The sequence below is a fragment of the Crotalus tigris genome, unplaced genomic scaffold (assembly GCF_016545835.1).
Source record: "Crotalus tigris isolate CLP2741 ecotype Arizona unplaced genomic scaffold, ASM1654583v1 scf7180000017853.129334, whole genome shotgun sequence".
In the NCBI taxonomy this organism is placed as follows: Eukaryota; Metazoa; Chordata; class Lepidosauria; order Squamata; family Viperidae; genus Crotalus; species Crotalus tigris.
Window position 1 is genome coordinate 87,674 of NW_024096675.1, and position 23,672 is coordinate 111,345.

A 23,672-nucleotide genomic window follows, 5' to 3' on the forward strand; every position below is an offset into this window, starting at 1 on the left:
AATGAGTGAAATGGTGCGATAGTTTGAACATTCTTTGGCATTGCCTTTCTTTGGAATTGGGATGTAAACTGACCTTTTCCAATCCTGTGGCCACTGTTGAGTTTTCCAAATTTGCTGGCAAATTGAGTGTAGCACTTTTACTGCATCGTCTTTTAAGATTTTGAATAGCTCAGCTGGAATACTGTCACATCCACTAGCTTTGTTGTTGCTCAAATTTTCTAAGGCCCATTTCACTTCACATTCTAGGATGTCTGGTTCGAGGTCAGTGACCATTTCATTGTGGTTATCTGGGACATTAAGCTCATTCTTGTATAGTTCTTCTGTGTAGTTTTGCCATCTCTTCTGCCTCTGTTAGGTCCCTGCCATTTTGGTCCTTTATCATGCCCATCTTTGCATGAAACGTTCCCTTCATATCTCCAATTTTCTTGAAGAGATCTCTGGTCCTCCCTATTCTGTTGTTTTCTTCTATTTCTTTGCCCTGTTCATTTAAGAAGGCATTCTTATCTCTTCTAGCTACTCTCTGGAATTCTGCATTCAATTGGGTGTATCTTTCTCTTTCTCCTTTGCCTTTCGCTTCCCTTCTTTCCTCAGCTATTTGCAAAGCTTCCTCAGACAGCCATTTTGCTTTCTTGCATTTCTTTTTCTTTGGGAAAGAAATGCTACCTCTTGTACAATGTTGCGAACTTCCATCCATAGATCTTCAGGCACTCTGTCTATCAGATCTAATTCCTTAAATCTATTTATCACCTCTACTGTATATTCATCAGGAATATGATTTAGTTCATACCTGAGTGGCCTAGTGCTTTTCCCTACTTTTTTCAATTTAAGCCTAAATTTTGCACCGAGAAGCTCATGATCTCAGCCACAGTCAGCTCCTGGTCTTGTTTTTACTGACTGTATAGAGCTTCTCCATCTTTGGCTGCAGAGCATATAGTCAATCTGATTTCTATGTTGACCGTCTGGTGATGTCCATGTGTAGAGTCGTCTCTTGGGTTGTTGGAAAAGAGTGTTTGTTATGACCATCGTATTCTCTTGACAAAATTCTATTAGCCTGTGCCCTGCTTCATTTTGTACTCCAAGGCCAAACTTGCCTGTTATTCCGGTTATCTTTTGGCTTCCTACCTTAGCATTCCAATCCCCATGATGATAAGGACATCATTTTTTGGTGTTAATTCTATAAGGTGCTGTAGGGCTTCATAGAACCGGTCAATTTCATCCTCTTCAGCACCAGTGGTTGGGGCATAGATTTGGACTACTGTGATATTGAATGGTTTGCCTTGGATTCGACTTGAGATCATTCTGTCATTTTGGGGATTGTATCCCAGTATTGCTTTTCCTATTCTTTTATTGACTATGAAGGATACTCCATTTCTTCTGAGGGATTCTTGCACACAGTAGTATACCTGATGGTCATCTGAGTTAAATTCACCCATTCCTGTCCATTTTAGTTCGCTGATTCCTAAGATGTCGATGTTCAGTCTTGTCATCTCTTTTTTGACTACGTCTAGCTTGCCTTGATTCATGGATCTTACATTCCAGGTTCCTATGGAGAAAAAATCTTTACAGCATCGGACTTTCCTTTCACCACCAGATATATCCACAGCTGAGCGTCCTTTCGGCTTTGGCCCAGTCGCTTCATTCTTTCTGGCGCTACTAGTACTAGCCCTCTGTTCTTCCCCAGTAGCATATTGGACACCTTCCGACCTGAGGGGCTCATCTTCCAGCGTCATATCTTTTTGCCTTTTAGTATTGTCCATGGGGTTTTCATGGCAAAGATACTGGAGTGGTTTGCCATTTCCTTCTCCAGTGGATCACATTTTGTCAGAACCCTCTGCTATGATCTGTCCGTCTTGGGTGGCCCTGCACGGCATAGCTTATAGCTTCATTGAGTTACACAAGCCCCTTCACCACGACAAGGCAGTAATCCATAAAGGGGTTACATAAACTACAAGGTTTCAAACAAAGATTAGAACTGGAACATTAAACAGTGTCCAGTTGTGAAATGTGGGGCAATCTGCTCTATCATTTGAATTAATTGCTATCAGAATAAGAATACTAGCCTGGATTTGACCTTGATAAACATTACGGGGAGTAATTTGCATATTAAAAGGGATTTTTAGATAAATTGAAATAAACTATTTGTCAGGGGAGAAACAATTGTCTTATGGATTGACCAATTGATATAATCATAATCATATTCTAAGTTGTCAGTTATGGTTCAATTTGGTTATAAATGTCTCCTGCAAAAAACTGGAACATGACTCATAGGGTAAGAAAGTATATTGAGGTTCCCCATTTGTAGTTAGGAATATAAGCTTCCAGAAAAAACAGGCCTTTATAGATGCTGATTCCCAACAGAATAAACCTTACAATGCGGTGTGACTGACTGAGCTGGGGAACTGTAATGCCTTTTATACTCCTTTATGGAAACACCAGAAATGAGTTTTGACCTTGAATTACTTAAGCTAATGACCTTATGTGCCCATTTTACATAGTCTTGGTAAAAAATATTTTGAAAATATTTTAATGGTTTTTCATAAATGTTATTCCTTCAAATAGGAATACTCAGGATCACTGAGATTCAAATGACATTGATTGGTTCTATGTCACATCAGACTCCTTAATAATACTAGCTATTACTAATAGTAATTAGTGATATTCTTAACTCACCAAGGCTAATGAAAATATGAGGAAGATATCCAGAGCCAGGAATAAGTTTTGGTATTTCATATACCTTTAAGAACTCTACATTTCTTTGAATTAGACAAGCAGGAGCAAAACTTACAGCATATTAAAGCCTTCAAAAGATTTTGGATTCAGACCCATTCAGAGCCCAAATTAGCTTCTTAGAGCTTGAAACACCTATTCTTAGTTCATTGGAAATGTTCAACAAATTTCTGACCTTAATGAAAGTATTAGATCAAAATATTTCAAATTTGAAACATTTTCACACATTTCTATAACAGATATTATTTAAAGCATGGCCTTCATGAATGGTGAGAAAAGAATCAGCAGTTCTCAGGACAAAGTTATTAATTTTGTCAATAACCTACAACTATTTAGCTTCAACCACTCAGCTATGAAACACAGGGAAAGGTTGGAAGAAGGAGGAATACATTCAAACTGTTTTGGGTGTAAGAAAGAAATTGCACCCTCTCACTGACAGAGGTCAATCATCTGCTCAATGTAGTTTCTTCAAGTTTGGCAAATAAATTCTTATCTAGCCACACACTACACTATGAGTTTAGCAGTAAAGTTAAGCTGTGTAAAGTCAAGAGGCTGAAACTTATTGCTGAAACCTGGCACACGGAGCATAACATATCTCCCCCTCTCTCTTACACATATACAAATTCATAATCCATTTTAAATTATAAGGAAAACTTTTTCTCCTGTCTTAAATTATTTTAGATTATCGTGTAACAGTAGTCCAACACTGTATTCTTATGGCAAGGAAGATTTTCAGTCCCAGTACTGTCTTATGAAACAGATTTAAGACTTTGAAAAGTAATATTTATATATTTTATTATTTAGTTATTCTTGTTTTTATTAAAGAATGTTATAGTTTCTTACTATTTGTTTCTTTAGCAGTTTTAAAAAACATAGCCAGAATGAAGAGATGAAAACCAAGTTGCCTAATGCTATGGAGGCTGTTCAAAGTGAAGAAAGTAGCTTAACATGGGAGACCAATTCAAGTAGATGTTCCACATCCCATGCCTCAGAAGCCAGCATTACATCCGGGGTATACAGTATGGAAAACTCATATACAGATTGTTCTCCAGGGAAAGTTACTTTCCTGAAGGAAGAGAGAAAGACTATGCAGGAAAAACCGAGCAATTCAACCCATCAAATGTTAAATGAGAAGACAGAACCAGACAGCCAAGAATGTGATTTTCCTCAGATGTCACTGCTGAAAAAAACTGAAGAAAGAGAATTTGATCCATCTGATCCACAAGCATGGCCGGCTCAAGTACAACCTTCTAAGATTAAAGACTATTTGGTTCAAATCACACAGGAAGTAGTGACTTCTGGGTCAGAGGAGAAAGAAAATACTCTGATGAAAAAAGGGGAACTGCCCCTCAAAGGAACAGTAAGAGCCAGGATTCTTCAAATCACTGCTGTATTGGAAGAGAGACATAAAAAGGTTTTCCGAAGGATAAACAATAAAGATATGCCTCCACCCTCAGAGATCACCAGGAAGCCAAGAGAACCACCCAAAATCTTCTCCAGACAAGGCATATCTTTAAGGCACATTGAACAAAACACTGCAGAGAAGAATAACAGGAAGGAAGTTCTGAGTTATAATCTCAGACATGTAGAGACAAAAAGTTCAAAGTCTGCACTTTACAGTAAAGAGGAAAAGAAACCACAGCATTTTTTTCTCCCTAAAATACAAAAGCCTTCAGAAAAGCTACCAAAAAAATCAGCATACCTTAGTGATAAAGCAAAGAAGCCAGCCACCAAACAATATTCACCTGAAATTCATACCTCACTTCCAGAACTGATTCAACCAGCTGAGTCTGACAAAATGGAAAAAAAAGAAAAACAGTCTCTTTCTCCAAATACTTCAAATACTGCACTGGAAGAATCATTTAACTTTGTTGGTGAAAAGAAGGAAATTCAGGATCATATACCAATGACCTTGGAATTTTATGATTTATTAAAAGAAGTGAGGTCACCATCAGAGAATCAAGTAACTCAGCCTTGTTCCCCAGTTCCTGTGGAACTACTTCCTTATGTTGAAACAGAAACAGAAAATCAATCTGACTCAGTGGGAAGAATGTTATCAGAAACTTCAATTCAACATGTAGAGCACCCTCATAATATTATAGCTACTCACTGTGAACCTGTAAGTTGTAACTTAACTGAAGTTAGAACTCAATTTATGGAATCTACAATTCCTTCAAGACTGGAGGTCAAAGGCACATCCTTAGGGCAATCTGTTGAAGAAGACAAGCAAGAGGTTTTTCTTCATTCAACTGTAACCCCAGATACTAACCTTGAGAAGGCAGAATTACCCTCATTTGTCAGAAAAACAGAAAAGCAAGAAAAAGAACAATTATCAGAGAAATCTTCAGACAAAGAAAGAATGCAGGAACAATTTACTGTGCTTTTACAGATAAAATCAGGCCAGCCATCCTTGTCTTTGGTTCAGGAGTCAGAAGCTCAAGAAACTGAATCTGCATCAGATTTAACAGTTATGAATGCTGAACCTGAAGTGACCGATTTAGCTGAAATTAGAAATCAAACTATGGACTCCACAATTCCTTCAGGAATGGAAGTCAATGGCACATCCTTGGAGTTTTCAGTTGAAGAAACAGAGAAACAAGAGGTTCCTCTTTATTCAACCGAAACCAAAGACACCATCCCTGAAAAGGCAAGATTACTATCTTCTGTTAAAGAAGGAGAAAAGCAAGAAGAAGAACAGCTGGCAGGGCAATATTCAGAAAAAGAGCAGTTAGAGGACAAAATAACTACACCTTTTGAAACAAAATCAGACCGGCTATCTTTGTTTGGTTGTCAAGACCCCAGGTCTGAAGCTCATGAAACTGAGCCTGCATCTCATTTAGCAGCAAGGCATGGTGAATCTGAAACATCTGATTTAGCTGAAGTTAGAAATCAAGGTATGGACTCTGCAGTTCCTTCAGAAATGGAAGTCAGTGGTACACCCTTACAGCATTCAGTTGAAGAAGCAGAGAAGGAAGCAATTACTCTTTTTTCAACTGAAACCAAAGATGAAATGGCAAGATTACCATCTTCTGTTAAAGAAAGAGAAAACCAAAAAGAACAGCTGGCAGGACAATATTCAGAAAAAGAAAGGTTACAGGACAAATTAACTACACCTTTTGAAACAAAGTCAGACCAGCTACCTTTGTTTAGTTATCATGACCATAAATCCAAAGATCATGAAACTGAACCTATATCTGATTTAGCAGCTATATGTGGTGAGCCTGAAGTGTCAGACATATTTGAAATTATAAATCAAGCTATAGAATTCAAAATTTCTTCACAAATGGAAGTTGAAGGTGTGCCCTTGGAACGTTCTGCTGAAGAAGCCAAGAAGCAAGAAGTTCCTCCTTATTCAACTGAAACCAAACATGCCATCTCTGAAAAGGCAAGATTACCATCTTCTGTTAAAGAAGGAGAAAAACAAGAAGAAGAACAGCTGGCAGGGCAATATTCAGAAAAAGAAAGGTTACAGAACAAATTAACCACACCTTTTGAAACAAAGTCAGACCAGCTACCTTTCTTTGATTGTCAAGGTCACAAGTCTGAAGCTCATGAAATTGAACCTGCATCTCATTTAGCAGCAAGGCACAGTGAACCTAAAGTATCTGACTTAACTGAAATTAGAAATCAAACTATGGAATCCACAATTCCTCCTCAAATGGAAGTCAAAGATGCGCCCTTAGAGCATTCTTTTGGAGCAGAGGTTTCTTTTTATTCAACTGAAACCAAAAGTGCCATCCCTGAAAAATCAAAATCACCATCTTCTGTCAAAGAAGCAGAAAATGAAGAAAAAGAACAGCTGGCAGAGGAATATAAAGAAAAGAAACAGTTACAGAATAAATTAACTACACCTTTTGAAAGGAAATCAGAACACAAATCCAAAGTTCATGAATCTGAACCCACATTTGATTTAGCAACTATGCAAGGTGAACCTGAAGTGTGTGATTTAGCTGAAATTAGAAATCAAGCTATGGAATCTACAATTCCTCTTCAAATGGAAGTCAAAGATGCACCCTTAGAGCATTCTTTTGGAGCAGAGGTTTCTTTTTATTCAACTGAAACCAAAAGTGCCATCCCTGAAAAATCAAAATTACCATCTTCTGTCAAAGAAGCAGAAAATGAAGAAAAAGAACAGCTGGCAGAGGAATATAAAGAAAAGAAACAGTTACAGAATAAATTAACTACACCTTTTGAAAGGAAATCAGAACACAAATCCAAAGTTCATGAATCTGAACCCACATTTGATTTAGCAGCTATGCATGGTGAACCTGAAGTGTGTGATTTAGCTGAAATTAGAAATCAAACTATGGAATCTACAATTCCTTCAGAAATGGAAGTCAGGGGTACACCCTTGGAGCATTCTGTTGGAGAAACGGAAAGGCAAACAGTCCCTCTTTATTTAACTGAAACCAAAGAGGCCATCCCTGAAAAGGCAAGATTTCCATATACTATCAGAGAAGGAGAAAAGCAAGAAATAGAACAGTTGTCAGAGGACTCTTCAAACAAAACAAGGGTGGAGGATCAATTCCAAAGAAAGTCAGGCTATCTTCCCTTGGTCCACAAATCAGAATGTGAAGAAGCTGAACTTGCACCTGATGTAGTTTCCACAACACAGGAAATCTGTAATACTATTGAAGAACCCACTGGACTTTCAGAGTCTTCTTATACTATGGTTAAAGAAGAAGCCACAAAAGAAGAAAAAATAAAATCTGACTTGCCAAGGCAAGCTGCTCAGACTCGGCCATCTCTGACCACTGTCTCAGAAGGAAACCATGTAAGAGATAAAACAGAGACTCAACTTGCCTCAGCAGAATCTTTGTGTCCAGATTCCACACTCTCAGTTTCAAACACACAGGAGGAAATGGCTCAACAACATTCTATAACACCAGCACACTCAGAATCAGAACATCTTGTTATCTCCAAATCCATAAAGGCACCACATGGACCTGAAGAGATATCAATTCTCAGTGACAAAGTTATTGAACCTCTCAGCTCATCGGAACAGTTGCTATCTACTTCATCTTTTCTCACTGCCAATGTGGAAATGCATGGAACACAGCCACCCTCATTAAAGATTACTGCATCATTGTTTGAACAGCCAAACTCTAATATATTCTGCCTGCCTCAGCAAATGAAAAAACAAAGCAATTGGTCTGATTCCACTGAATTAACTCCTTTGATAGCAGAAGCACAATTTTCTATTGGGTCTTTCCAAAATGCTGAAACAACAAAAGAAGAAAATCTGTCCTTGTCATCCACAGAGGTTCTAGCAAAAGAATTAGTATCTAAATCAAGGGAGCCAGAAATTGGCATAGGTACAAAAACAGGGCAACTTTTCCCAACTGTATCTGCACAGCACCCAGGTAAAGCACCTGTTCAAATGCAAGAATTGAATTTAGAAAATCAGCTGCAATCCACTATAAAAGTACAATCAGATTTTGAGAAACAAGATAAATACTCTTGTGAAATAAGTGAAGATCAATTGAAACAATCATTGGAATCTGAATCAAGACAGCATTTTATACAGCAGAATTCTACTGTTTCATCCCAGCTGGAAGGAACAACTGCTTTGCATTCTATCAATGAAATGCATAAGGAAATTATGCAACCCGATAAACCTATCATCAAGCCATTGCAACCTGATTCATTATATCCTGGTTTTGAGCCATCACAGACAGATGCTGTTCAGCAGCAAACTCTTCAGCATTTATCACAAACACTTCTACCCATTGAAGTGGATACAGTGCAGATAGGAAAGGAAAAGGAGATAAATGGGATCCAGCCTCCTTTGCCCACAACTAGGCAGGATTTATCTCAGTCAGTTTATTCAATGGATTTGCAAGAAAATCAAGATATTTCAGGAACTGCAGCCAAAGATTCTGAATTTTTAAGCATGCAACTCAATAAGGTTGATGCAGAGCACTATGGCACTGCTGGTCCAGAATCAAAGCACCTGGCAAAATATGCTGTTGAACCTATAACTGCACAGTTGGAGACTTCTTCCACAAATGAGATGCACTTCATGTCTGAATTGGGAAAACATTTAGATGCATCCTTTCCCATTTCAAGCACAGAAGGAGAAGGCCTTCAAATGCCTATATTTGTGACAGCAGAATCAGAAGATGAACAGCCAATATCAATTAAAAAAGTGAGGGAAGAAACTAAATGTAATGCACCCATAATTCCAACATCCAAATTAAAAGGTTCTGCTTCAGAAACACAGGGAAATCAAAATGATTTGTCTGAGACATTAAATGAGGCATCTGAATCACCACCATTAATTTTATCATTTGTCCCTGATAAAATAAAGCCCCAGGCAATACTTATGGAGGCCAGAGTAAGTTCACTACCAGCCTCACAGCAATCAAATTCTATTTCTTCAGAACATATTGACAGAATTGAGATAGGAAAAAATAATTTCCCTTTCCCTGAGTCTCAAGATATATTGTTAGATTTACCATTCCTTACAACTTCCTCTTTAGAGGAGGTCAGCAAAGAACCACTGCATTCATCCATGACCACAAAAACTGTGTCCGAGGAATCCAAATCTGAAGCTACATCTGAAGAAAAAAACAAACAGTCTCCTATTTCTGCAGCATTGTCTGCAGAACATGTTTTTATTGAACATATTTCATCTTGTGCTGCTTCTGAAAAAGAGAAACAAGTGCAGTCTCATTCAATTTTCAATGAAGAACCAATGGATGTGGCTGCTAGGAAAGCAAATATGGAGGATACTCGGTCTCATTTGCTTGTTACTCCATATTCTGAAACCAGGAGCCAGGATAGCAAACTATATAGCCCAGTGGCATTGCAATCAGAGCAGGAAAGTCTCACTTTATTGAATTCCACTGAAGAAAAACCCAAACAAGAAACCCTTTTATATTCATCTTCCACCATACCTCAAGAAATATTATATTACCAGGAAGAAAAAGAAGACCAAAAACCAAGTTCTCAGACTGAATGTTCAAAAGACCAGGATGCTCCATTAAAAGATGACAACTTGTTGCAATCAGTAAAAGAATCAGAGTTGGAAGAAATTCAGCTTTATTGTTCTGCAAATGTTCAAGATTCATTCCATTTGGCTGATATGAATCTCCAAGAACAAGAGGATCATCTGCCTAAAACTGGAGAGGTAGATTTTGGTGTTCCTGTATTATCACAGTTGATGGATGATGCAGAAAAACAAGAAATGCAGATAACATGGTCTGAAGCTGCTCAGATGGAAGATAAACCATTTGTTTTGTCAGAAAATGAAATGAAACCCAACAGGTATCCATCATTCACTGCATCCCTAGATACAAAACAGTTAGATTTATCTTATTCAAAACAACCAGAACCATATTCATTTGAGGGACAAAATCAGACTTCTGAACAAGAACCACTCATTTCATCTCTTTTCACTAAGAAAGTGAAAGAGCTAGAAGAGAATTCATATCCATCTTTTGTCTTAACATCTTTGTTGAGCCCATCCAACTCTGTTACATTGGATCCAGAAAGGAAACAAGAAAAGCAGCCTTGTACAACTGTAATAGCAAAGGAGATGCCAGAAGAACCCATGTCCATTGCTTCATTCCTTCTTTCTGAGGCAAAGACAATAGAAATGTTTTCCCCCCAGATCTCAGAAAAAGAGAATTTAGATACTCAAGCTCCTTTTGGGGATACTGACTCAATAAATGGTTCAACTGTCCTTCCTGAGAAAAATGCAGTGGCAGAGAAGAAAACTGAGTTTTCTCCAACACAATTTGAATCAGAACCCCAGGTAGACAAAATCATTAGTACAGAACATATTTCAAAAGCAGAAGAAACAAAACATTTGCCTACCATGGAGGATACTTTGAAAGTGCTTGAAAACTATTTGAGTAAAGAGAAGGAATTCAAAGATCAAGAGAAATTGAGAGAAGAAGCCATACCAGCTCCTGATCTTGATCTAAGAAAAGACATAGTTAATATTTCTGAAAGTTGTGAAGTTGTGAAAACTAATGTTCCTCTCATTTCCTCTGTTGATAGAAAAAAGATTATACTAGAGGCAGTAGAAACCATTTCATTGTTGGAAACAAAAGCATGTAATAATACTAGAAATGTAGTTGTTGATAAGGAACCTTCAGTTGACAAACCAAATAAACAATGTACAGAGGACTTAAAGGTAGATCACCCTGAAATGACAGCAAATGAATCAAAGGAACTTGAAAAAGAGAAAGGTATTAAGGAAAGCACAGAAATCAAAAAGATTTCTGTTATTCCAGAAAACAAGAATGATAATATTTTTAATCATGCCAATATTGATTATGTTGAAAAGGAAACTTTGATTGAAAATACATCCTTCACCCAAACAGAAAAAGAAAAGTCTATTCAGGACACAGAGAGACCATTTGATAATATAGATAAACAATATGTGGAAGCGACATATCCAGTAGCAAAATCAAAGAATATTTTGGAGTTGTCTTTATTAGAAAGAGAATTGAATGAAGCCTCTAATGGAATGATAGAAAAACAAAATGCAACAGCTACCTATCAAGACACTTCAAAAACAGCAAATGAAATTAAAATGATTGAAGCTGTTGGGGATGATGATAACTTAGCAAACACTAAGGCAGTCTTATTTAATACTGAGAAAGATGAATTGTCTCAGTCTCCAACTGCTTCCTTGCCAATGACTGTAGTAGACTCTGAGGTTCTAGAGATGCCACCTGCCTTGGCATTTTTATGTAGAGATTTCTATGAAGAAGCAGTGGATGATTCTAAAAAAAGTAGTCACAAATGTAAAGAAGTGAAGGATATTGATCTGCCTTTTCATATCAGAGATCATATTCCAGATGATGGGATTGAAATGCATCTGGAGAAGGAAATTCTTAGAGATTACACTCCAAATAATGTGGAAGAATCCAAGAATGAAGACATTTTAGATGGTCAATCTTTTAAAGAGGAAACTTTAACCCAACCAAAAGTCACAGAAGATGCTTACGAACCAAATGCAAAAAAGAATGAGTCTGCAGATATTCATCCTGATCTATCTGGCCAAGTGGAGGAATGTCTGAATGATACACTTACATATGGGGTAACTGAGATTGTGAGTGACATAAAAATTAGGATTTGTCAGCCAACACATGCAATTCCTTTTGGAAGAGACTTCTATAGCTCAGGAGCCAACAATGATGACAGTAGTCAGAGAAATGAAGAAGAATCCTTACCTGATGACCCAGGTCAGCTGGTACCAGAAGAAACAAGTGATGAAGAGTCCAGTCCAATACTTGATTATGCAGCAACTGTATATCAGACTGAATCATCTGGGCAAGATGGATCAAAGAATGATGCTGGACATGCAATCATTCAAAACCAACAGTCTGAAATAAGAGAAGTTCCTGGAATGGATGAAGATGTAGTTGTAAAGACTGCCAAAAAAATGGCACAATCTCATGAAGGATTAGGTCAGGCTGAGAAGCAAGGTGAAAGTCAACTAGAAGATACGTATGTTTTAGCTGAGTCCCCAATACAAGATACATATGTTTTAGATCACAAAGATCTTCCATGTTGGGACATTGAAGTGCAAAAATCTGAGAGCAGAACTGGAGAAAATAGTGGCCAGCATCTAATGCAGAATGACACAGCAGACCAGTTAGCAGCAGAAGTAAAATCTGATAACCAATTTGAGGAAGTTGACTATTCTCTCTTGTCGCATGATTTTGATACCTACCCATTATACTCAATAAAAGAGGAAGAGGACAGTGACATTGAAGAAGATCTAGCTGAGCTCTTGAACTATGAAATGGTTACCCACGAGGATGTCTTTCAGGAAGAAATCTCTTCAGAAATAGCTCGTGAAGAACTGCTTTTTGATGATAAAGAATCCCTAGATGGCATTAGTGATACTTATGAATTTGTGAATGAAGGAGAGGCAAGAATGTATGCTGAAGAAAAGTCAGCTGAATTGCTTGATCTTGAAATGCTACAAAGAAATGTACCAGAATATGAATTTCTACAGAAAGAAGTTGATCAAGCACATTTGGATACATACTGCTACCAGTGCAAATGTCCCATCTCCTCTGAGGATAAGCTTTTTGAGGAGCATAAAGACCATAATGTAGACGATTTGGGTACAGCTGTGACTGTGTTAAAGGTAAGACAATAAAAATATGCAGTTATACTGCTCTTTGTTCTCACTGACATACATTAGTGTTTAAAATAGATAAAAGCAGCAATAAATATCTAGTGCCCTCTAGATGTTTTGACCTTTAATGCCTGTTGGCTCTAGGCAATATGGCCACTGGCAATGTATTGAGGTAGAGAACATTTGAGGGCATCAACATTTCTGCAAGATGAAGAAAGTAAAACTTATCAGTAATAAAAGACAAGCTTTTATGCTTAATATGATGCATAGTTGGCTTGCAGGAATAACAATTCTTCTTAAAATGGCTCAGAAGCAAGGGATGTATTTCCATAGTTGTTATTTTTCCCACAGAAACTGAGGTTCTGTCTCTTTTTTTCTTGAGAAATGAAGACAGGTAAAGAATATGTAGTAATGGGAAACACTACATTTCCCAAAATTAGAACCGCACTGTGATATTTTTTTTTATAAAATCAGAAAATCTCAGAATCTGATCTTAAGCGTTCTAGGTAATTTCTGCTGTGATTCTTAGTTTAGAATGTTGTTTTCCCAGTTGTTTAACTGTTGATCAACATTTTTCAACCCTTCTCTGAACCTTTTAAACCTGGTTTATTTTGGATGGACTACCATGTGCAATAGTAATCCATCCCAAATAAACCAGGTTTAAAAGGTTCAGAGAAGGGTTGAAAAATGTTGATCAACAGTTAAACAACTGGGAAAGCAACATTCTAAACTAAGAATCAAGAAATGGATGGAGAAGATCTTGAAAACCAAGTGCCTTGCCTTGTGCACTTGTCCATGTTTTCTGTTAATGTAAACGCATCCTTTGATACAATCCCAGATGGTAAGATGCTGACCATATTTATTTTTAGAAGGGTGATAACATAATTACAGAAAGTTTCACCCAAAGGTTTGCTATACTTCTATAATTCAGTCAAAAACAAGATGATAGAGCAAACAAAAATCATAGCAATTTTTCATAGTAAAGGATTTTAAAGATCTTTGAGCAGTAAAGCAAGGTTTTCAACACTGAAGTATGATTACACAGAAAAACTGTTTTGGCCTGACTGTTGAAATAAATATTGTGAGTTCTTCTCTTGATGAGTCTTATAATAACAGGAGAAGGAAAGCTCTTTTTCTAAAGGGTCCTCATCTGTAGAATGTGGTCCATAAGGAAACCTTTATGGCATCTTCACTTCATCAGTTCAGGTGCTAAAGTATGACACACTCCCTGCCCTTTTCTAGACAAAGCATTATGAGTTTGTTCATAAATTTTCTGTGGATGTTTGGTATGTATTGTCCATCCATCCATTCATCCATCCATCATTTTGATATCTGTAAACTTCCCCAGTATTTTCAACTTGGACATTAAATACCATAATATAATGTAATACAGTACAATGTAGTATAATATAGCATAATGTAATGAAATATGAAAAGTAGTATGAAAAGAGGATTCTAGAAGTCCCAATCAGATCACAGGTAGATACTATGTGCAGCATATAATCTTAGATTTCAGATATATTCAGATTTTATTGCAGAGATATAGTCTGGCCCTTCTCTTGAATGTTGTTAAGCCTTCCTTCCTTCCTTCCTTCCTTCCTTCCTTCCTTCCTTCCTTCCTTCCTTCCTTCCTTCCTTCCTTCCTTCCTCACTCAGGTGTTTATGTTTTTTGTTTAATGTAGTAATTTTGAAATAAAGCCACCTGAGAAAATAAACTTTCTGATTGGCTTGCAATATACTTTAAAACAGTTAGAAGCATAATGCAGCACACCACCAGCAGAAGAACAAAGTCCACATAAAGAGCAAAAGCTTGGATATTTTCGATTATTTATCTTAGTGCCCACTCCTGACTTAAAAACTATTTTAAGAGCTTAGTGAACTCCTTTAAGAGCTGAAATATGAATGGAGTTTTTTTAGCTGACACTGTGCTCTACACCCAACTGTTTCACCTTCCTTTCCATGCCCTTTTACTTTGGCAAAGAACATGTTAATCTGATGGAACACATTCATATTCATTGCAAAGTTCTCCTTGTTTTTGTTTTTTATTAGATATTTGCTGCTGTCCTATATAATAGTCTTCCAAATTTGATGCCCCCAGCAGATATCATTCCAAATTATAGGATGTTGGCTAGAATTATGGGAGTTGTACTCCAGCTCATATAAAAGGACCTAGCTTGGGGCAAGGTAGATTTTCCATATTACTGTGGTGGACAATAAGTAGTTGCTAAGAATATCAGCAGAGGCATAGGCCTTGTAATTGTCCCTAAACTGGTTTCTTGAAAGTCGAAGGACCCAAGGACATTCTGTGACATTTGTCTTTGACCCTGCAATTTAGAAAGAGAGCCAGAAATGAATTCTAGCTCTGTAATAAATTATCCTCCACAGATATAGCTCCACCAGGCAGAAAGATCATTTAGATGGCATTTCTGCTTCATTTCTACTATGTATTCACATGTGATCTTACCCTTCTGTAAAAAATGTGCAGGTAACTGAAACTAACCATTTCAGCTTTTGTCAATTACAGAGTTAAAAATAAGCTGCTGAGAGTGTATAAGAGATTTTTTTAAGTCAAGATGGTGGCTAGGACCACATATTCAAAATCCTACCTCCCAATGTGCCACTTTGACAGCCTGCAATCTAAAGGAACCACATACAGTACAATGTTCTGCCCCTTTTTCCTTCAATAGCAGGGGTTCCCAACCAGAACTGTTCACACCCCCTAGGGGTGCGAGACAATATTCCAGGAGGTACGAAAACTTGAGTTTTCAAAATTATAATGTATATGCATAATTCATTGCCATTATTTTGAACTTTTGTAAGGGGTGCAAGAATATATCAAAAGCATTCTAGGGGTGCGGGGTATAGAAAGGATGGGAGCCACTGTTCTATAGCCTCAACTTAACCTGTGTTTTAATATAATGTACCAACTTCAAGACATGTGGACTTCAACACCCATGGATGATTGGGGACTTCTGGAGTTGAAGTCCATGCATCTTAAAATTGTTAAGGTTGGAAAATCCTGATATATAGAATCTCCCAGAAAACCATCTGATGAAACTAGAATGAAAATGCTATCTCAAACTAGTAAACACACAAAGACTTTCCAAATAAAGGCACAATCCAGGAAGTGTAACAAGATGAGCAACCTAACGATCACATAATGTTATAACTGGGACCTTGCAACTGAGTCCAATTTGATCGATTCCTGTAGCAATAGTGTTGTCTATGAATGCAGAAGGGCTATTTTAAGGAAGTGAATGCCTCTCAGAGTCACCTTGAACTCTGCGAGATGGGTGACAAATAAATTTAATAATAAAGAAAATGTAGACAAGTGCTTAAGAGGGCATCCTGTATTCTCACTTGGAGTGGGGTAGGGATCTTTGGTTCACCTGCCTTCAGCTGTAGTGGTACTGTCACATGCTGGCTGAGGAATTCTGAAAGTCCATACATCTTAAAGTTGCTCTGGTTGAGGAACACCAGCTTAATAGCATTAGGAATTTATGTCCATAGAAATTTGTCAAAACAATGCAAACAGAAACAAGAGATATATTAGTTGTTTATTTCCATTTAATTTTGTGAAGAGGGCAAAGGATTTTCATTTAAACACAGAACTCAGAGGGAAGATCTGATCAATTACTGGCTGACAAGCACTAGTGATTTGACAATGCTTTGTTCTCAGCTAATGGCTGCTGGTTCATTGTGAGGTCTAAAGCCTTGTAAACTTGTAAACATCCTGTGCTCAGAGTAATCCTAATGTCCAAATAGATCCACAAACTGTCAAAACAGCCTAGATCAATCTCTGGTGCATTTAAAACCTGGCTGCCTGGAAAACTCTGGGCAATTGTTGGAAGTCGGATACTTTATGGGTTTGAAGGATTTGGCCCTGGGGTTTCAATACATACATTTCCTATTTAATTGGTTCTATATAATTAAATGTACCCATTACAAAACTAGGGGTTTTCTGAGGCATTAATTTAAAATTAATAATATTTTTGAAAAAGAAGCAGCAGTACTATTTGAAGACACAAAAGCTGGAAAAAAAAGGCTTAAAAGATGAAAGCTTGAAGGAAAGAAGGAAGGAAGGAAGGAAGGAAGGAAGGAAGGAAGGAAGGAAGGAAGGAAGGAAGGAAGGAAGGAAGGAAGGAAGGAAGGAAAAGCACACCTTTTATTTCTATTTTAATGGAGCTTATTGCCAAACACATTTGTTGAGTCCTTGGTGGGAAGCAGACACGAGAAGCAGTTGAAGTTCTCAGTTTCCTTTATTCAGCATTCAGCTTACAAGTAGATGGCTTCTGCAGCTCCCAAAACCTCCCAGCTTCTTATATAGACGCTTCCCGGGTAAATGTGATACTTTTCCCGCGCCAGCACCCGCGCATGCGCACGGCGCTGGCGACAGCCTGTCTGGTCCCGGGCAGCTTTGCACCTGCCCGGGACTGCCTGCAAACGCCCGAGCCGTTTGCAAGGCTCGGGACATAACACCCCTTTCCCCCGGGCTAAAACTACTACCAACATATAATCATTTATTTTATGCAGTGTTCTGCTTCTCAGTGCTCCTATCGTTACCTGGCTTTTGTTTAGCCATCAATGTTATGTAATCCTCTAAGTATTTAGGAGACTTCTTTGCTCTCTGTGACCTTCTCAGCTCTGGGTTACTAGCATGAGTTCCCTGACTGGAGGGAGATGTGAGCCTGTTCTCCTTATTTTGCCTTGGTGCCTTCCAAGGACTGTGCCCCGCTGCCTGGCCTGCTTGCTTGCCCACCGGGCTCGTCAGGCCAGGGCTTCTGTCACTTTGTGACCTGGTTGACCTGCCTAGCTGTAGACCCTCGGGCCCCTTGAAGTGATAGCCACTGCTGGGCGTCTCTGTTGAACCTCCTAGGTCCGTCCAAGACCTGTCAGGAGGCTGACCAGTCCCTGAACCCCGTTCTGTGTCCGGGCTTGTGTGGGTTCCTGTACTTTCCCAAAACTCAGTTACTCCCTGATTTGGGCTAGAGGTGTTGTAGTCGGGACTTGGTTCCTCGACCACCTCCCTGTATGTTTGACCCCCTGTAGAATTTGGGGTAAGGTCAGGCCAACCTTGGGGATTGTGTGCCAGCTCTCTTGCGGGGAATGATTTGTTGGGATGCCCCCGGGTATCCTCCGTGACTGGAGTGCTGTGTGATGTGTGTGGAAAGTGAGTATGCCCCCGGGGTGACTCCCTGGCTGGAGTAGGCGTGGATGCCTGGTAGTTAGGTAGGCTCATAGAATTCTTGTTCGGAGCTCTCGCGGAACCCTGGGATGGGCCGTTTGTGGCTCCATCAGTGGAGATGGGCAGCAGCTCGTGCCCTTCCCTTTGCTCCAAAGGGTCCCCCTCCCCCCCTGGAAAAGACCCAGGAGTCTCATCTGAAAAGTCCCGCCTAGGGCGGAGTTGGTCGATGTGCCGACGCAGGACACGACCGTTGTCCAGGGCAACCTCGTAGGAGAGAGGACCTGTGACCCTGGAAATAGAAGCGGGGACCCAGGTATGACCAGGCCCGTAATTGCGAGCCCAAACCGGGGCACCCTCAAGTAGTTGTCTAGGTGCCCTAGGATGTGAGGTAGATGAAGGCAGTCTGTCCGGATGCAACCGGTCAAGTTTAGTAGTAAGTTGACGCCCCCAGCGAAGTTCAGCTGGGCTTCTCCCTGTAGAAGTGGACGGTGTGGTGCGATAAGAAAGGAGAAAGTCAGCCAACCTGTGATGCCAGTCCCCGTAGGTGAGTCTTTTCAAGGCGTCCTTTGTGATGCGCACCATACGTTCAGCCATACCGTTGGTGGACGGGTGGAAGGGTGCAGACGTGGCATGACGAATCATGTTAGCCTGTAAGAAAGCTTGGAATTCGGAGGAAGTGAATTGAGGGCCGTTGTCAGACACGATGACATCTGGAAGCCCGTGTGCAGCAAAAATCCCCCTCAGTACCTGAATAGTCTTTGCAGTGGTGGTGGAAGAGACAGGTACAACCTCAAGCCATTTTGAATGGCTGTCAACAAGGACCAAGAAGAACTGGCCCTGAAAGGGCCCAGCGTAGTCAATGTGCACCCTAGACCATGGGGACTGCGTTTCCTCCCATTTATGCACTGGAGCTTGGGGCATCTCTGGGCGAGATCGTTGGCACAGGTGGCATGCATGCACCTTAGCCTCAATATCCTTATCTAAAGCAGGCCACCACAAGTGGCTGCGTGCAAGAGCCTTCATACGAACAATGCCAGGATGACCCTCGTGGAGGGATTCTAAGACCCTAGTCCTCATTGAGGTGGGAATGACAACTCTGTTTCCCCAAAGCAGACAACCCTGAGAAAGGGACAACTCGTTTCTTTTGGACCAGAAACTCTGAAACTCAGGACTAGGGCAGTGCTCAGGCCAACCGGACAAAACCCAGGAACGGACACGTGAAAGTGTGTGATCTGTACCTGTTTCAGCGGCAACATCCCTGGCACAAAGAGGGAGCTTGGGCAAGGCTTGGATTGATAGAATGTTGACAGCTGGCGCAGGGTCAGCTTCTACTACTGGCAGAGGCAATCTACTGAGGCCATCAGCATGGCCCATTTCTTTCCCAGGCTTGTGGAGTAAAGAAAAATCATATGCAGACAGAAAAATAGACCACCTAAGCATTCTAGGGGAAATGATTTGGGGAGTCTGCTTACGTGTGGTAAACAGTCCCAGCAGAGGCTTATGGTCAGTAAAGACCGTGAAATGCCTGCCATATAGAAAATCGTGGAATTTTTTAATTCCAGCAACAACAGCTAGAGCCTCCCTGTCTATCTGAGCGTAGTTGCGCTCAGCAGGAGACAATGTTCTGGAGTAATATGCAACAGGAACCTGAGTTCCGTCAGACCTGAGGTGGCTCAGGACAGCTCCTACCCCGTAAGGGGACGCATCACATGCGATGCACACAGGAAGAGATTCGTTGAAATGTGCAAGTACACTGTTAGAAGTGAGCAAGGCCTTGACTTTGTTAAAGCAAGCCTCATGTGTTTGTGACCACTGCCACACTGCTTGTTTGTCTAGTAGCCTGTGAAGAGGCTCAGCTACACTAGCTTTATGTGGAAGAAAAGAATTGTAGAAATTCAGGAGGCCCAGGAAGGCCTGAAGTTCGGCCTTAGACTTTGGCCTAGGTGCTTCTAAAATAGCTGTTAGTTTGGATTCAGCAGGGTGAATCCCAGCAGCATCAATTTTGAACCCCAGAAATTCAGTAGAAGGCACCCCAATCTTGCATTTGTCTCTTTTGAGCTTGAGGCCTGTTTTCCTGAATCTTAACAGAACAGCCCTTAGCCTTTCAGCTAGAATGTGTGTGGAGTCTCCTGCAATTAAGACATCATCAAAGTAGGGGCAAACCCCCGGTATGCCCCGTAGTGTGTTTTCCATTACGCTTTGGAAAATCCCAGGAGCGACATTCACTCCAAACTGTAGCCTTTTTACCTTAAAGGCTCCCCTGTGGGTCACAATAGTCTGAGCTATAGCAGCATCATCATCAACAGGCAGCTGTTGATACGCTTGAGCTAGGTCAAGCTTTGCAAAAACGCGCCCCCCCTTGAGGGAGGCCAGAATATGACTGACCACAGGAACAGGATAGGCATGTTGCTGCAATGCCTTATTAAGAGTGCATTTGTAATCAGCACAAATGCAAATGTCCCCATTTGCCTTTAGAGGCGTGACAATGGGGGTCTCCCAAGGACTGGAATCAACAGGTTCTAGAATTCCCTGTTGGATCAGTTTGTCTAACTCAGTGTCAATTTTACTCTTTAAAGCAAAAGGGACCCTTCTTGCTTTAATTCTAATGGGAGTGACAGTGGGGTCTAGCTTTAAGGACACAGGGGGTCCTTTGAATGTGCCCAGCTGGGGGCTGAAAACATCTGCAAATTCTTTGCAGACTTCCTGTAGGTCGAGTGTTTGTAAGCTGTTGAGTCCTGTGACGTGTATCCCCAGGGCCTCAAACCAATCGAGTCCTATGAGACTCGTTCGTTCACCCCCTACTACTAATAAGTCTAGTGGACCTTCAAAACTCTTGTATTGCACGTTAAGGGTGGCCTCCCCCTTAACACACACTCTTGAATTTTGAAAATCTGTTAACACAATGTCAGAAGGCCTTAACTTGGCCTGAGTTCCACTACCGGAACAAATCTTCCTAAATGTATGCAAGGAGATGATTGAAAGGGCAGACCCTGTGTCTAGTTCCATAGATAATGGAACCCCTTGTAGCTTCACCTTGAGTGACAGCTTTTTCTTGATGGGCTTGTGTGTGCCTGTCCTGAAGATGCTTCTTCGCGAAGCGCAAAAACCTACCCTATTCTGGCTGGGGACCCTGGTACCTTTCAGGCGCAGTTCTTCCTGAGGTTGTACCTTTCGTCGGCCCAGACACACAGCTGCAATGTGTCCTTGTTTGCCGCATGCCCGGCAGGTAGCGGAGCGGAACTTGCAGTCGGTTCTCCTGTGGCGACCTCCACAGCCGATGCACTTGAGTGGAGCTGAAGAGCTTCCCTTCTGATTTCCTTCCTTCGTGGGGTGGAGACGGTCGACTTCCTCGTCCGGATCCTCCTCGGAGTTTCTTTGGACGTCTTCCTGGTGCACGGATGCAACCTCTGGACTGTTTCTGATCGGCCGCATGTTCTTGACAGCGCCGCCTGCTGCTTCTTCTGCGGTGACTTCCCTTAAGGCATCTTGGTAGGACAATTCTTCTTTAGCGAAAAGTCTTGTTGTAGATCTCGATGCCTTAACCCGCACACGAATCGGTCCCTCAGTCGTTCTTCGAGGTCTTTGAACTCGCAGTGCTTGGCGGCCTTCCGTAATGCGGCGATGAATTCTTTGGCCGACTCACCGGGCCATTGATCCCTCTGCTCGAAGGTGTGGCGCCATGCGATGACGGACATCTTGGGGTGGAAGTGCTCCTTCAGTAGCTTCTTCAGATCTGCGTAGCTGACAGACTCTACTGGAACAGGTGCTGCAAGGTTTTCTGCGATGTCGAAGGCGTCTTGACCGCAAACACAAAGCAGGGTGGCAGCCTTCAAGCTCTCTTCCCTCACTTGGTTTGCCTTGAAGTAGTTCTCCACCCTGGCTACGTATGACTCCCACCGCTCTGGATGTGAGACGTCGAATTCCGAAAGCCTTCCGATTTTCGCCATCTTCAGAAGACGGGTCTATCAGCCAGCCTACCCCCGAATGCGCACTGGATTGGCGGGTAGCTGCCGAGTCGACGCCATTCCGCCGCTCAGGACTCACTTGGGTAAGCTTACACTTCTTCCTTTCCAGGCGGTGTAAGGCATCCCATCCTCGTCGCCAGTGTTGAGTCCTTGGCGGGAAGCAGACACGAGAAGCAGTTGAAGTTCTCAGTTTCCTTTATTCAGCGTTCAGCTTACAAGTAGATGGCTTCTGCAGCTCCCAAAACCTCCCAGCTTCTTATATAAACGCTTCCCGGGTAAATGTGATACTTTTCCCGCGCCAGCACCCGCGCATGCGCACGGCGCTGGCGACAGCCTGTCTGGTCCCGGGCAGCTTTGCACCTGCCCGGGACTGCCTGCAAACGCCCGAGCCGTTTGCAAGGCTCGGGACATAACAACATTCTTCATAATTTGCTTAAATCCCCTGATTTTGCATTTTGACTTATGTGCTAGTAAAATGCTACCCAGTAAGACTGGAAGAAATATCCCATCCAACAGTAAGTCCTATTGAATACAGTTAGTCTTACTTCTTAGGAAATAAGTATGTAGATCAATAGCATATTTCATTTAGACCTCAATTCCATGGTGAGGATATCAGGACTGCCATTGAGCCTCTCTCTTGCTGTGTATCAGTGATACAATGATGGCTTTTGAGAAACCTTTTCATGAAAGCTTAAACAATTTTTAGCATCTAATCCTATGCACGCAAACATTATAAACTGATCTTTTTTTAGGCAATTGTGATTTTTAATATATATATATATATATATATATTATCTCTTTCAGGGCCAGTTGAATGGATTCCTAGATATTTTGCAACAAAGATCTTTGAAAATTGAAGAATGTGTCAGTGAAATAGAAGCTTTGTTTAATACTCTAGAGGTAGGTTGAGCAAAGAACCCGTGAATGGATACCATCATCTCAGTTTAGCACAGAGCTCACTAGATTGCTTAGTCATTCTGCTGGTAAGGGCTTGCTTTTACCATGCCTCACAATGCAGGGCTCAGATAGCCCTTCAGGCCATCTTATGGTTTGCTTATTTGTGGCTGTTATGTGCTCCTGGCTATTTTCCTTGGTGACCAGAGGCAAGCTCACCTGACCAATAACCAGCCAAGACCCAATGAGGGCCTTTTGTTTCATTTATTGCAATAAGTGGGGAGATAAGTTTTCAAAGCTTGGTTCTCTCCAAAGTTTCAACCCAAAATATTCCCTTCTTTATACAACCCTGTCCTGGCTGCCACATCCCTCCTTTTCCCCACTGGCTGAGGTACTATGAGGTTACACTCTTTCCCACCGCCTCCTACATATTTCCTGCTACATACTAAATCATATATCACATGTACATTAAAATTAGGAGATAATTTATGCAAGGTGTGTCAGTTAATATTAATCAACTAATTGTACATGCTCAGTTGTCTGAATTCTGGGCCCCCCTTTTTTATGACTTCTTAAAAAAAAATAGGTTCTTACCTGTTTTCTCATTCAGTGAATTTTCCATGGCTAACCCTTTCCTCTTACAATGGCTTTTATAGCTTGTATTCTTCCTTTCCCACTCTAAGACCCAGCTAATTTTTGCCTACGTGTTTATCTTACATCCTCCCTTTATGCTGTCCTTTTCTATTTCTCATCATTATAGTTGCTTTGGTAAGCTTGTTTCTCCACTCAGTAAGTT

General features: G+C 40.7%; 1 protein-coding gene across 1 annotated transcript in view; it reads left to right on the top strand.

Annotated features, from left to right (window-relative positions):
• The window catches only part of LOC120308023 (cardiomyopathy-associated protein 5-like), a 47,178-nt gene that overhangs the window by 13,127 nt on the left and 10,379 nt on the right, over positions 1–23,672 (top strand). Inside the window, exons 2-3 of the mRNA XM_039343442.1 lie at positions 3,586–12,841; positions 22,787–22,882. Coding sequence (XP_039199376.1) covers positions 3,586–12,841; positions 22,787–22,882 — 9,352 coding nt within the window. The remainder of the gene's footprint in view (positions 1–3,585; positions 12,842–22,786; positions 22,883–23,672) is intronic.